Here is a 14,476-nt window from a genome sequence, read left to right as displayed (position 1 = left end):
GATTATCGTCGATAGGTGAAAGAATAGAAAACGGGGAGAGGGGGGAGGGTAGGAGGAGGAGGAGGAGGAGGAGGAGAAGAAGAAGAATAGACCGATCCGAAAAGATGACCGAAATTAGTTGGTCCATAGATATGAAGTTATAAACGATGAGAGGTTTGGGGGCAGGAGGATCGTTAGCTAACCGAATACGTATACGTTTCTTACGCAAACTAGCGAAAGTAGGCGGGCGCGAGAGTCGCTCCCCTCGGTTTGTTCGCCAGCTCGGGGAAAAGAGAAGCGAGCCAGCCGAGCGAAGGAACACGAACTCTCGAGGAGAGGGAGCGCACCAACGACCACACCGACAACGGCAACGGCAACGGCAACGCGACAGGCAAAGGTGTACGTGAGAGCGCGCTTGGACAAAACCAATCGGCTTGGGAAAAATGTTGCGAAAGCCAGCCGAAAGCGCTTTTTAGCGCATGGCGACGAAAGCGAGAGTGAAGTCGTCCGGCCGGTCGAGCCACGAAATCACGAATTAGCCAGAAATGAGAAGACCCTGGGGGCCGCAGCACGTATACCAATATTTTCGCCGACCATTGTTCTATCGACGACGGCAAATCGAAGAACAAAATGTATTATAGATTAGACGGAAATATCCTCGGCTACGTGGCAATAATAAATATCCCCTTATATCCCCTTGATAATCCTTCGAACGCATCGCGAATCGGGGATATACCATTAATCTTTGATGTCTCTTTTTGCTGCTCGTCGAGAGAAGGAAGCTGACCGACCGAATATTTGACCAAAGTATCTTTCGAAATTATTTCGTCATCGAATTTTTGCCGAAAGAGAAGCAAACGGTTTGGAGAAAGTATTACGTTCGTAAAGGAAAGTGAAAAGTTTCTCTCTTTCTTCATTTGAAGCCCTTTCTTGTCTCTTTGTTCCTTCTTCGATATAGAATAGCATATAGGTGGGAAGCGAGAGAGCATAGATGCAAGTAGACGACGACGACGACGCGTGGACGACGCCTGCGTCGCGAGAGTAAAGTAGAGGGAGAGGAAGGGAAGGGGAGAGGAGGCTTGCGCGCCGCTGAGATTCGTGCCATTGTCAGTGGGTAATCAGGTCAGTGGGCCAGTGGGACGAGCACTTTCAATTTCAGTCCTTCTAACCGCGGCGGCAGCGGCGGTGGCGGCGGCGACTCGCCACGTCGTCGTTATCTCGCGTCGTTCTTAACGTGTGTACGCATGCGCGCGCACACGCGCTCTCTCTCTCTCTCTCTCTCTCTCTATCACTCTCAAAGCCATACAACACACATATATAAACTCATAGGCATCCTGCGCCAGCACCGATGGCAACACGCGCCAATCGCGTCACACTCCTCCAACGCATTACGTCGTCGTTTGTCGTCGTCGTAGTAGTTAGTCGTCGTTATTGCGAGAAAAAGAGCAAGTGTGCGTGCGTTCGCGCGCACGGGCAGAAAGAGAAAGAGAGAGAGAGGGGGGAGGGGGAGGGAGGGAGGGTAAGAGTATGATCCACGCGCTATGCCCCCTCAACCTTCTTCTCCTCTCTTCTCTTCTTTTCTCTTCTCTTTGCTCTTTAGCAGCTCCGTCTTCGTCGTTGGTCTGTGCTGCTGCCGCGCGCTCTGCTCTCTGCGGGAAAGATAGCGGAAAGTAGGACGCGTATTAAAAACCACAGACCGTGTCCCGTGGCGTCACTTCTCGTCCCTCGGCACTCTACGCCTGTATTACCCAATCGAATTCATCATAACTGGCACGAGAAACGTCGTCGGAGAGCGTACATGTAGCAGTAACAGCAGTAACAGTAACAGTAACAGTATAACACAGCGGCAAAAGCGCGCGAAACGATTAGTTGGGAGGAAAGTAAGATCGATTATCAGCGCCCTGTTGCGGCGAACATTGCAAACGTTTGCCGGCTTCGATCGAGATCGTAGCAACGCGGAAAAGGATCAGGAAAGCTCGTTTCGATTACTCCACTCGATAAAAGAGTGGGGATGAGCATTAGGAGATTAGAAAAGAGATCGCGATGATATAATCGTGAAATTGATCGATAGCGCCTTTCATTTTCCTTTACAAAGATATCTTCGATCGTTCGTATTTAAAAAATTTTACGCGAGTCCTCTCTATTCCACATTTCTACGCAACAATGTGTTATTCAAAAATATAACTTTATGTAAAATTGAACACAAGTTGTAAACGATAAAGAAAATGTAGTTTCTAGGCTCGTGGTCTGATAAATTGGCACGCGCATCGATATCACCAGTGTTCAGCGTGCCGAGAACATTGAATAATAATTATTGTTGTTGGCTGGGCTTGGTGTTATTGAGTTATTCCAATGCGACTTTATCAAAGTGGGTCAAGCTATTCAATAGCGACCGCAGTCGACGAGAAACGACCCGTCTTAACGTCGCGTGGGAGTGTATGTACTTTATAAAAGACACACAGAGCCACGCAAATGTCTTTGTAATAATGCTCGACAGCCCCGGAGGAAGGCTCGTTCGATTGGACGCGTGCGTCAATCCTTCTCTCTCTCTCTCTCTCTCTCTCTCTCTCTCTCTCTCTCTCTCTCTCTCTCTCTCTCTCTCTCTCTCTCTCTCTCTCTCTCCCTCCCTCTTTCTCCCCCCTTTCTCTTTCTTTCTTTTCCAAAATATCCCTTACAAAATATTCCTAACATTTGAATTATGAGTTCATAATAACCTTTAGGACGTGTAAAAATTGAAGATCATTCACTTCTTATTATACTAAATAGAAGAAAGAAATTTGTTCAACATTCGACATGTCATCAATTTTTCAAACAGGCAAAATTCATTATGGAGAAATTTCCTGGTGAGAGTTAGGACAATATTTGACCTTCATAAAACGAAAGAAAGGAAGGTAGGAAGGAAAAGGACGAATTATAGTGCAAATATTGTCCATTAGAGTTCGCAAGCAATTTTGCTCATAAATCAACATCGTGAAAAATATTTCAAAATAGTGTAAAAATTGAAATATACATAAATAAATAAATAATAATAAAAATAAGTAAATAACAATATCTCAGTATAGATATACAATTCGAATTCTTGAAATTCTACGAACGTGCAAATAATTGCACTGTGTCCAGATGTATAGAACGTATCTATAAGATGGTAGACAATGACTTTCATACTCATTCAATAAAGTGAAAGTAAACAAATTTACAATATTTCCGTTAGGACTAGAATAGACATTTATCTTAATACAATGAATTTCGTACTTAAGTTTTCTGAAAAGCTTTACGATCGAACATAATTTATACGGCTTTAATGTGATGTTCTAACGGAATTGCGTAAATTTCGGAAAATAGCGTAACAAATGCGTGTCAGCGCCGCAGGTAGATGTTGACTTCTACCGTATTGTCAAGGTTGCTACAAGGGAAACATCCTGCAAGGATATTAACATTTTCTACTTTGGCACGCGCCAGCACACTTACGAAAAAGATTCTGTTTAAATAGGGTTTCTTTTCGAATGTATTTGGGGACTAGGCGACCCTTCCCGTTGCGTTGGGTTTCTCATGGAGCAGGTGTAAAAAAGGAACTAATGCTTTCATCGATTGTTGAAATTTCAAAGTAACGAACAAGATATATACTTGGTTTTGCCAAGTAAAATATAACTCGTTATTTTGTATTTCTTTAAAAGAGAAAGAGAGATAGAGGGGAAAAAAAAAGAAAGAAAAAAAGATAAGGGATGAAAAGAGAAGGTTGACAAATATTTACGGCGCGAATAATAGAATAAAGAAACCTGAGTGCGAGCTCTTTCCTCGACGATATTTTCTCAGAACGCATAGGGTGACGGACGCGTGGCGCGTTTGCGAAGACGCGCTTTCAAAGCTCTTTCCAAATCGAGGACAGCCTGTGTGGAGTCACGCTCTGAAAGCAATTCCGCTTTGAAATTTAATTGAAAACGCCTGTTGCGTCCTACCGACCGACGCGACGCCAAACGTCGCCGTGCGCAAAGTATTCTCGCCGAATATTTTAATGGCGCCAAATACAAAATGATTTTGCAAAAAGAAGATGGTTGTAATGATCAGCAGTTTTCATGATTGTCAAGAAAATTTTCTGAATAAAATAAGCGCTAATATACTTGCTTGTTTCCCTGAAAATCATCAAAAGAGAGATTGTCCCTGATTTTGTAAACGTTGCGATCTATTACCAGAGATCGCCATTCATGCGGCGGCACCTGTTCTCGTTTCAAAGGTACGGAATAGATCACGTCACTCAATTCATTCGTAAACAGAACGATCGAGCGCATTGTATGATTGCCACGCTTCTTTCCCTCTTGATCGGGAAGGTGCACGCGCAGAGGGGGGAATCCACGGAAGAAAAAGAGAGAGGTATAGCAGAATGGAGAGGGAACTATGACAAAGCCGAAGAGGTAAATAGAGGGTAGAAAAAGAGAGAAAAAAAAAGAAAGAAAGGAGGATTGCCAAGAGCGTAGCAAGGGGATAAGAGTGCAAAGAGAAAAGCAAATAGAGAAAAAAAAAAGGTAAAGAAGAAGAAAAAAGAGCATTTAGAGGAAAGAGCCATTGCGTGATCGTACCTGAAGCATCATTGGCGGGCAAATCGGTGAGCAGATCGAGCCTGATCCGTGATTGCTGTTGTTGCTGCTGCTGCTGCTGTTGTTGTTGTTGTTGTTGTTGTTGTTGTTGCTGCTGCTGTTGTTGTTGTTGTTGTTGTTGTTGTTGTGGTTGCTGTTGTTGATGTTGCTGATGATGAAGAGCTTGTTGCGGCTGCAGGGATCCCGTGGTCAATGGTAGATTAGTTGCATTCGCGTGATTTTCCGTCAATATCGCGGCGGTATTCGAAGACGACGAGGACGAGCTAGAAGATGAGGTAGAGGAGGAGGAAGAGGGAGCGGCCGACGAGGAGGATGTCGTTGATTCCGTAAGGGTAGTCGTTGCGGTGGAGTTGTTGTCTAGAGGTGCCACGGGCCCCCCTCCGCCCCTGCCACCTTCCCCCGAGCCTGTAGCCATTCGACCGTCGTGCATTCCTACGAACGAGCGAACGACGGACGGACGGACGGACGAACGGACGGAGAGACGAACGAACGAACGAACGAACGAACGAACGAACGAACGAACGAGGCTCCCTCCCCCTTCAACGACACCTTCTCTTCTCCACCGTGTACGCACGCACGCACGCACGCACGCACGCACGTACGTACGTACGACGCACGCACGCACGCACTTGCTCTTCTCTCTTTCTCTTTCTCTCTCTCGCTCTCGCTCTCGCTCGTACGCTCTTTCGTTCGTTCTTTCGTTCGTTCTTTCTCCTCTCTCTCCCTCTCGCAGCCGTTCGCTCGAGCGCGCGCGCGCGCTCCCGCTCTCTCGAGAGCACCTACACAAGCATTTAATTCCCTCTCCGTTCAGTACGATCCGTTTCTCTCTGTGGCTCCTCTCTCGCACACCGCCGCACTCTCCCTCTTATTGCGGCCCGCGGGCGCGCGCACGACTCTCACTGTCTCCGTCTATTGCCCGTCCCGTGCTCTCTCTTTCTCTCTCTCTCTCTCTCTCTCTCTCTCTCTCTCTCTCTCTCTCTCTTTCTCTGACTGGTTGGCTGGCTGGCGCGCGCTCGCTCTCTCACTAGCTCTCTTTCCCTCTCCCTCTTTCTCTCACTCGCTCTTTCTTTGAACTCTCCCCGCGCCGCCGGGCAGCACCGACAGAACGTTCCACGGCGAGAGAAACTGCTACACCGTGTCTCTCTCACTATCGAGAGCCGATCGACGTATCACACAACGGCGACATCGCACGCGTCCGTGTAAAATGGTGACCCGCGCGAATTCTTAACCTCCTGTTCGTCGGCTTGAAAAAATGGAACGTTAGAGAAATGTAGGTCTGTAGGCCACTTCACTTACACTTTGCATCGGGACGGGCACTCCCTTAGTCAAGCGAGCGTCCGGCGCACCGTCGCGCTCCTCTGACAGCGCGACCGACCTCCAGGGCCGTACCCTTCCAACGGATTTATCTTTGGGGCGCTTTCAGCAGCCGTCGCTAACCTCGACAGATTTTCGAGCAACATCATCGCGCTCCTCCGATTTTCCTTTCCTTTTTCCCTTCTTCTTTCTTTATCTTCTTACTACGCTTTTTTCCTTTTTCTTTTCTCTCTCTCTCTCTCTCTCTCTCTCTCTCTCTCTCTCTCTCCCCCTCTGCCAACAACTCGAAGACGATCTCGAGCGACTTATACTTTCCCTTTCTATTCGATTACCGACCCTACGTGATCTACGTCGTGTTTAATATCGTTCGAAGATAACAGAGATGATTCGTTTTGTGATACCGTGAAAAAATATTTCTTTTGATTTTACTCAAAAGATTAACATTGGAAATAAATTAGCCAACTTGCACGCGGTTCCGTAACGCATGGCTACGGTAGTGCGTAACGAAAGGGAAAACCATCGGCATATAGAGTACAAAGAGACGGAGAAACCGTAAACCGACGAGGTTGTGCGACTCTGTACGAGAGGATAATCCGTTCTTTTTGATTATTCCAAAATTAAGTACCGATACGAGAATTAATTCGACAAATTTTCTTCCTTCTACGATTATTAATTCCTTAGATAGACTGTATCTCTGTTGGGAGCCAAAGGGGAAAAGAGAAATTAATTAGACCGAGTGTAAACTTATCCGGGCGCCGGTGATCCCTAACGACGGCACTGAGCCTTCGGACGTGATATGAAAAGACGCAATTTGCGAAAGATTTCCACGATGTCTTCTGGTGCCTAAGAATTTCCAATCTTCGAATCGGTAAGCCGATGAACGTGTCCTTTGCGTATCCAAGCTCTTCGAGTTACGGCTCTCCAACAGAAACAGCCGCTTTGTCTAAGTAGGTCAGGTGTCACGATATCCAAGTGCCCTATCGACGAGCGTTTTTACACCGAACGTTGCATAACTCGTCGCGCACGACTTCACCAAATATAACCGCGTAAAAACTATGGCTTGACGGACGTAATGCGATGTAATCCGTTTTCATTGAACATTGCACTTGACTAACGCTTTCGTGCCACGTTAGTCGCGCCATCTACAACCTCTACCCGCCAAATTTAAAACTTCTCAAACATCTCGCCAGTCTAATGATTGACCTTCAAAAATATTTATTTTTCATATAAATATTTTTTCTTACAAAAATAATTCATTCCATAAGTATATAATACAATAAGGTTTATAAAAGTTTTATTCTCTCACTATGTTAGTAATAAGAAATATATACCTGTTGTATGTAACATATAACATTACATAATAAAAGCTTGTAGAAAGATATAAAGAATATATATATATATATATATATTGTTTTTCGAATCTTATCGATAACATATAAATATATCTTTTTATTGTGACTTCTTCGCAGCTTCAACAAAGTGATTTTTAGATATGATTAATCTTTGAATCTGCGATGTACCTTCATAAATTTGGAAGATCTTCGCATCTCTCATTAATTTTTCCACAGGATATTCTGTGTTAAATCCTGCACCACCAAAGATCTATAAAGTTCGTATTGTATTATTGTTTCGATTTAACTCAAATTATGGATTAATTAAAATCAATTTTTCGACTTACTTGGACGGCATCGGTAGCGCATTTGTTAGCTACATCAGCGGCATAACACTTGGCAATACTGGAATAAATGCTAGCATTTGGATAACAAACGTCTAATGCCCAAGCTGCTTTCATCCAAGCGAGACGAGCCGTTTCAACTCCAATAACCATATCAGCGATCATAAATGCTACAGCTTGATGTTCCGCTATTGGTTTGTTGAAGGTTTTTCGCTCCATCGCATACTTGGTAGCTTCATCCATAGCTCTCTGTGCTAATCCAACAGCCATAGATGCTACCTGTGTTGTTGTCAAAATTATATGTCAATTCAATTTTAATAAAGTATTTTTCTTATTTCTCATATAGTTTACCGGTGTTCGAGTTCTATCGAAGGTTTTCATGGCAACTTTAAAACCAGCTCCTTCTCCTAACAATACATTTTCCTCGGGTACGCGAACATCTTCGAACGTAATCATCCTAGTATCGGAAGCTCGTTGTCCCATATTTATTTCCTTTATAATGAAAACTTTTTTCTCGTTAAATATAATTTAACGACGAAAGTAACGTATTACAATAACTTACTTTACGGCCTGGAGTTACGCCTTCAAAATCACGCTCAACGATGAATCCTGTAAAAGCTTTACTGGCTGGAGCTTTTGGATCAGAATCTGTTCTGGCCAATACAAAATACCTATAACATAACGATACATATAATTAATATCGCATATTATTCCGTGTATGTATATATATAAAAAGATTATATATATATATATATATATATATAATTTTTTTTCAATTCAAAGACATTACCAATTTGCAACACCACCATTTGTGATCCACATTTTTGTACCATTAAGAATCCATTCCTTTCCTTTTTTCACAGCTCTAGTTTTTAAACCTGCTACATCGGATCCAGCACCAGGTTCAGTAACGCAATAAGCCTAGAAACAGAAAGCCATAAATAATTATAATTAAATATAATTAAAAGAATAATAAGATAATAATATATATATTCTTTACTTACAGCTATAAGAGGTTCTTCTACGAGTCTTCCAAGATACTTTTTCTGTTGTTGTTCATTTCCTGTTTCAATCACTGGCGTTTGCTATAAGTGGGAAAAAGAAGGCAAAAATGCAATCATAAAAATGCATATTATTTACATTAAAGAATTTGTAACACTAAATATATGATATACTCCAAGACTGCTAGTTTCTATTGCAGTTGCTATCCCTGAGCAACCATAAGCAAATTCCTCCGTTGCTAAACATCCATCAAAAATCTTTTGTTCCATACCACCTAAATACGATATTATATATATTTTGAAATTGTAATATATTAGGTGATATAAAAAAATCAATGGGAATATTTATAAATATTTTATGTAAACATACCACAATGTTGTGGAATATAATTGGTCATAAATCCCAAGTTCCAAACCTTTTTAATAATGTCCCATGGATATTCTCCAGTTTTATCATATTTAGGAGCAACAGGAATGATCTCCTCTCTAACAAATTTACGCAACATTTCTTGCGTTTCTCTTTGCATGTCATTTAGTGCTATATATGTCATACAAAATTATTTATTAAAGAATGAGATTCTATTTTCATTAGAAAATATTTCTTTTCGATGATGCTTTTGTAAGGAAAAGTAATATTTTTTCCAAATTCTGTAGTTATACTTACCAAAGTTATACCCATTAATGTTTTCCGATATCTGAGGGTTAGCTTTAATGGAAAATCTTCTATATATTCTTGAATATAAACTAGCATTGTTGAAGATCTGAAAATCGATATTTATTAGAATTATAATAAAATATTTGTAATTAAATAAATAATTTTGTTTCTTTTTTGTCAATTATCTTAATACAAATGATAAATTGTCCATTTCATTTTTTGAAAAGACATTAAAACATATATTAAAAAGAAATGTATAAAATATATAATTGATAATGGAAGTTACTAATAGAATTTAACTTACCGTTCTAAAGAACATTTTGATTTATCTATGCTTTCTTATATTAATTCTTAACTGATTATTTAAGTAGAATAGAAAATTATATCATTAAAAGATATGTAAATACGTCAGCTAAAACACGTTTAAAGGTCAAAGTACAGAGACAATTTTCTAGTGACAAACAGTCTTATTATACAGTTAAATATAGAACATAAAATGTATTTGCGATAAAAAACCATGTATATCAAAACCACGCATATTAACAAAAGATTTATCAATAAGAGAGTAATAAGTATTTTCGTATGAACGAAATAATATAGTAATATCTAGTAATATCGTAATATTAAGAATACAACCTAAAATTCCTATGTACAAATTTTTTAATACGTAAATAAAGAAATAAGAGAGATTGGATTCTTGTCAAGTTAATTCCACGTCAGCATATGTATATAATTTGAATAATGCCTTTGTGTTGGCTTCTTTAATATTCACTATACACAAACGCATACTAGCAAGAAAATAAATCAAAGATGGACGAAATTTGTTCGGAGCTGATCATAGGAACAACTTTAGAAAATATATTTCTAGATCTTATCTATGTTAGGAATATAGAGATATTTTCTTCAGTTAGATATTACACGTTTTTAGATGTAAATTATTTATATTTCTAATTACGATTTAAATATAGCTCTCCAAGAGACATATGTGCCGATAGTTCCTATTCGTCAGTTATTACTAAAAAATAAATCATCAATATCAGTTGAATTAAAAATAAAGAATATTATGTTAATGCAACTAATGTTTGGAGAATTTATAATTTAAGTGAATATAATTGGTAAAAATATCATTAACATATTTTTATTTCTCTAATAATATTAACAATTTTGAACGTTCAATTGTAATACGGTTTAGCGCCATTCTTTGAGCGGGTTAATTAAAAAAGAAAAACAAAAGAAAGAAAAAATGTGCAATCGTACAAGTGATACATATTTTAATATATCGTGAAATTATTCACAAATTATTTTATTATTTATCATTTAACAATAATGATAGTAATAATAATAATAATAATAATAATAATAGTAATAATAATAATAATAATAATAATGTATCTATGTACAAGTTTTGCATAAATATGGATAGGAAGTGTATAATGTTTATAAATAAAATTATTTATCAGGATGAAATCGTGAAACAAATGAATCGCGTGACAAAAACAATCCTAATACACTTTTTTAATTATACTTGGTAGATATTTTTCTTTTCTTTTTTTTTTTTTTTTTTTTTAATTATTGTCTACTTGTTTCAAATACTACGTTCTCACCCTTGATTATGGTGCATTAGGGGTTGGTACCCCTGTATAAGCAACTCTTATTTTCTCATTTGTTCTCTACTCTATCGCTCGTGAAATGTGCTTTTGTTGAAAGAAAAAAAAAAAAAAAAGGGGAAAGAAAAAGAAAAGAAAAGAAAATGATTTTGATTTAGAAATAATATCTTTTTGAGAGCATAAGAAAATACAGCTACAGAATGAAACGATCGGTAAATATCTGTTAGAACTTTTAATACCTTTATATTCATTATTTCAATTATACATGCATCCCCCTATATTTTAGGCTAGCTGATTGAACAATGCAAGCATTATTTTTTATTTAGAATCTCTTTCACAGTTGTAACAATTGTTGTCGTTCGATTAATTGAAAAGTTTTGAATTAGAAGCACTATTAAAACATCTTTTTGTATCATATGATTGTGTTTTTAATTTATATTATATTTTTTACAGCTAACAGAAGAAAATGGAGATACAAAAAGATCATTTGTCAAACAAGAGTCTGTTGCATTTACATACGATGGAACATATACAAATTATCCCTCATCCACTACTTCGGCATCTACTTCGATTCCTCAACCTTTACCAGGACAACCACCATTACCTCCTATGCCTCCACCCCCTAGCGGAGTTCCACCTCCTCCTCATGTTTTTGGACCAGTGCCTTCTCAAGTTACACCGTTACAAACATGGGCACAAGCACCCACGCATTGGCAATGGATAACTCCACATGCCGCACCTTTACCTCAAAGAGAAATTCAACATATTCAAAGAGAAATCGCACTGAGAGGTAACTATATGAGAAGAGAAAGGTTCTCTCACAACAGAAATAACATGCACGTTCAACGAAATATTTTCCATCGTAAAAATAGAAGACTAGCACGATTTGGTCAACCCCAGGGCCAACCCCAGTTTGACCAAGCTGCATATTTTGGTGCAGCTTTAACAAGTGGTCTGGGTTTAGAGTGGCAAAGAAATAATTACACTACGTCGCCAAATGATACTATTATGAATCATATGCCTGTCCCCCTTTCCAATCATCCCATAACTCCCATAACCCAAGGAATTATAACTGGTAGACATGGAGAAGAAAAAGGAGATCAGGATGTTAAAATTGTATTGGTATGTTAATTGAATCTATGTTTCTTCATTATATAAATTATATATAAATATCTGTCGTAGGAAGAGGTAGTGGTTAAAAAGAATAAACAAAGAAAGCCTATGTCACAAAGTTACCCCAGTCGACCGTGGAATCGTGAGGATGCTGAAAGAGCTTTAAAAATTGAAACAGAGTATAATAAGACTGTTAAAGCTCAGAGTTTGATAATAAAATTTCCAGATCCTGATCTTAATAAGGATATCGTCAGAGAATTTCATTCCGGCATACAGAATATTCATTTTCAAAGTCCAAGTGGACCTAGATATTGTTTTATTCAGATGGCAGAACACGTTAATATCGATGAAGCTATTAAAGAGTTAGAAAAGATTCCTTTTGGTATTGGTAATTTAAAAGTAGAAAGAAAATCTTTACGGGATGAAGATAATCCAATGCCCGAAGAAATCGATCCTTACACTTTGTACATAGGAAATTTACCCGAATCCGTTAATGTGAATGAAGTTAAAAGCAAGTTTCCGACAGCCGCTAGGGTGGACGTTGGTTATGCACAGAAAATGAGAAACACACGGTAAATATAGATTATATATAATATAACGTATATTTAAGTAATTAATTATTTTCTTGATTGTTTCAGATATGCATTCATAAGATATAACAGTGTAGATGAATCAATAGCGGCTTATAAACAGGCACACGATTTGATGTGGGATACAAGAAGTATTATTGTAAGATTCAGAAGACAACGTGGAAATACATGTCTTCCAGGAGAGCCTAAGCCTAATGTAAAGAAAGTTAAAGAAGAACCTAGTAATACTTCACAAGCGAAAGAACAAAAAGTAAACAATAATGAAAAGAAAACAATACAGCAAGATAACAGTAGTGGGGAGAATAGATTGCAAGATAATATTAAGACACAGGGTAAACAAAATAATCAAACTCAGCAGCAAAGTACTGATGCACAATCTTCTCAATTACCTGCATCCGTGACGTCTGTTAAAACGGCACAACAACAACCATGGGCATGTATTATATTGTTCTTTAGGAATATAATTTTTTGTGCAGAAAATGTTCTCATCGAGATTACTATTCCAGACATCGCAATCACCGCAAATACCTTCGGCGTCCGAAGCACCACCTCCATGTCCGTCAGAAACCGAAACAGTGCCAGAAACGATAATATTAACAGATATTAAAGAAGAACCGGAGGATTATGAGGAAATGGATATGGCATGTTTACCATCTGACGATGCTGATGATGATGACGATGAAGACGAAGAAGATTTAGATGATGACGACGATGACGACGACGACGACGACGATGACGATGACGACGACGACGACGACGACGACGATGATAACGAAGAAGAGGAAGAAGATGAGGACGAGATCGATCATGCTGAAAATTTGATATTTAATACCAAACAGCAGCATACAGTAAAAGATACAGAACCATCTGATGTGAGTATATGCGATAATACTTATATATATATATATATTCAATGATTATATTCTTATCTTATTGTTTTCTCTTTTATAATATTAGCATCTTGATCAAATGTTTAACGAACTGGAAAATATGGCAAGCGACATTGGGTTTTAATAACACAATTAAAATCACGTTATATGTTATAATGATCTCTAATAAGAAAATGTTGCAAAACCATCTTTAACGTACCGTATGTAAATAACAATAATTGTAAAACGTAACAGGTGAGACTGCATTTGTTTAAGTACAATATTATAGATTAAGTGAATTTACATATATTTATATAAGTTCTCATAAAGTATAAGTTTTTACCAAGATTCCAATTTTAAGTTCAAACTATGCCTGCATGAAATAAATTCATGATGCCAAACGAGTACAATTAAATATCTTACAAATATTTTATTTTATACGAAAGACTTGTTGTATATTATCGTTTTAGTTGTCCGAGAAATCATTATTTTTCTGTAAATATTTTTATTAATAACGAAAGCAACCATGTCGGATACTTACGCACATAACTAGATTGAAATTGCGCTAGAATTTTATATCTATAGAAAACTATAGAATCATTTTATAGGATAAAATGAATAATAGAATATAATGAATCATTGCGACTATGTTTGCAAGTGAATCTTTCGCATTATGATGTAAGTAGGCTAACGATGATTAACAATGATATCGAAATAAAATTTCATTTGAAATAGTTTATTTAACAATTACGAGTTACCACATTATTATGTCATTTTTCATTAGTAAATCTATTTTTGCATATAAAAATAACGTATGAAATAGTATAAATATTGTTTTATTATTTATTCATTTAATATAAAAATCTGTATAATAATTATTAAAAGTGTATATTCTTAACCCTGCATGGAAATATAAACTTTAACTTATAAATAACATTATTAAGTATATTATCCTTCTTAAAAATAAAACTTGTCGAATTAAAAATCCACGTAAATCTTGTACCATTTAAAATAGGCGCCATACTTTGAATTTGATCTTTTTGCTCGCTTGAACAACGTTATTTCCGGTATGATGAAGCGC

The 14,476-nt window shown here is 38.0% G+C and overlaps 3 protein-coding genes across 4 annotated transcripts in view; 1 reads left to right on the top strand and 2 right to left on the bottom strand.

The window, feature by feature from the left end:
• Positions 1 to 5,975, bottom strand: part of LOC124429498 (nuclear hormone receptor FTZ-F1) — a 36,357-nt gene extending 30,382 nt beyond the window's left edge. Inside the window, 1 exon segment of the mRNA XM_046974852.1 lies at positions 4,554 to 5,975. Within this exon segment, the coding sequence (XP_046830808.1) occupies positions 4,554 to 5,001 (448 nt within the window). The 5' untranslated portion in view covers positions 5,002 to 5,975.
• A 144-nt stretch (positions 5,976 to 6,119) lies between these two features.
• LOC124429500 (probable medium-chain specific acyl-CoA dehydrogenase, mitochondrial) lies at positions 6,120 to 9,999 on the bottom strand. Its single transcript, XM_046974855.1, has 10 exons — positions 9,521 to 9,999; positions 9,226 to 9,322; positions 8,932 to 9,099; positions 8,736 to 8,836; positions 8,565 to 8,645; positions 8,351 to 8,481; positions 8,123 to 8,231; positions 7,912 to 8,052; positions 7,564 to 7,839; positions 6,120 to 7,487 (listed from the first exon to the last, which is right to left on the bottom strand). Exons 1-10 carry the CDS (start codon positions 9,533 to 9,535, stop codon positions 7,335 to 7,337), a joined length of 1,272 nt encoding a protein of 423 aa, XP_046830811.1. The 5' UTR covers positions 9,536 to 9,999; the 3' UTR covers positions 6,120 to 7,334.
• An 838-nt stretch (positions 10,000 to 10,837) lies between these two features.
• LOC124429304 (protein painting of fourth) lies at positions 10,838 to 14,366 on the top strand. 2 transcript variants are annotated; one of them, XM_046974409.1, is made up of 6 exons: positions 10,838 to 11,035; positions 11,277 to 11,945; positions 12,006 to 12,508; positions 12,575 to 12,959; positions 13,033 to 13,398; positions 13,484 to 14,366. In XM_046974409.1, the coding sequence occupies exons 1-6, from the start codon at positions 11,024 to 11,026 to the stop codon at positions 13,538 to 13,540; spliced, it is 1,992 nt and encodes a 663-aa protein (XP_046830365.1). In that variant the 5' UTR covers positions 10,838 to 11,023; the 3' UTR covers positions 13,541 to 14,366. The 2 variants fall into 2 exon arrangements, with proteins under 2 accessions (XP_046830365.1, XP_046830366.1); XM_046974410.1 differs by lacking the exon at positions 10,838 to 11,035 and having other exon boundaries at positions 11,375 to 11,613; positions 11,696 to 11,945.
• The last annotated feature ends 110 nt before the right edge of the window (positions 14,367 to 14,476 follow it).

This window comes from Vespa crabro, chromosome 15 (genome assembly GCF_910589235.1).
Source record: "Vespa crabro chromosome 15, iyVesCrab1.2, whole genome shotgun sequence".
Classification (NCBI taxonomy): domain Eukaryota; kingdom Metazoa; phylum Arthropoda; class Insecta; order Hymenoptera; family Vespidae; genus Vespa; species Vespa crabro.
This window is presented reverse-complemented; position numbering and strand designations above follow the sequence as displayed.

What these genes read in the sequence shown, in the direction of transcription:
- LOC124429500 (XM_046974855.1), bottom strand. An exon ending in TAGAAGAACCTCTTATAGCT is followed by an intron (nt 8,482 to 8,564) that starts GTAAGTAAAGAA and finishes TTCTGTTTCTAG; the next exon opens with GCTTATTGCGTTACTGAACC. An exon ending in TCGATAGAACTCGAACACCG is followed by an intron (nt 7,840 to 7,911) that starts GTAAACTATATG and finishes ACAACAACACAG; the next exon opens with GTAGCATCTATGGCTGTTGG.
- LOC124429304 (XM_046974409.1), top strand. An exon ending in CGGCACAACAACAACCATGG is followed by an intron (nt 12,960 to 13,032) that starts GCATGTATTATA and finishes TTACTATTCCAG; the next exon opens with ACATCGCAATCACCGCAAAT. An exon ending in AAGATACAGAACCATCTGAT is followed by an intron (nt 13,399 to 13,483) that starts GTGAGTATATGC and finishes TTATAATATTAG; the next exon opens with CATCTTGATCAAATGTTTAA.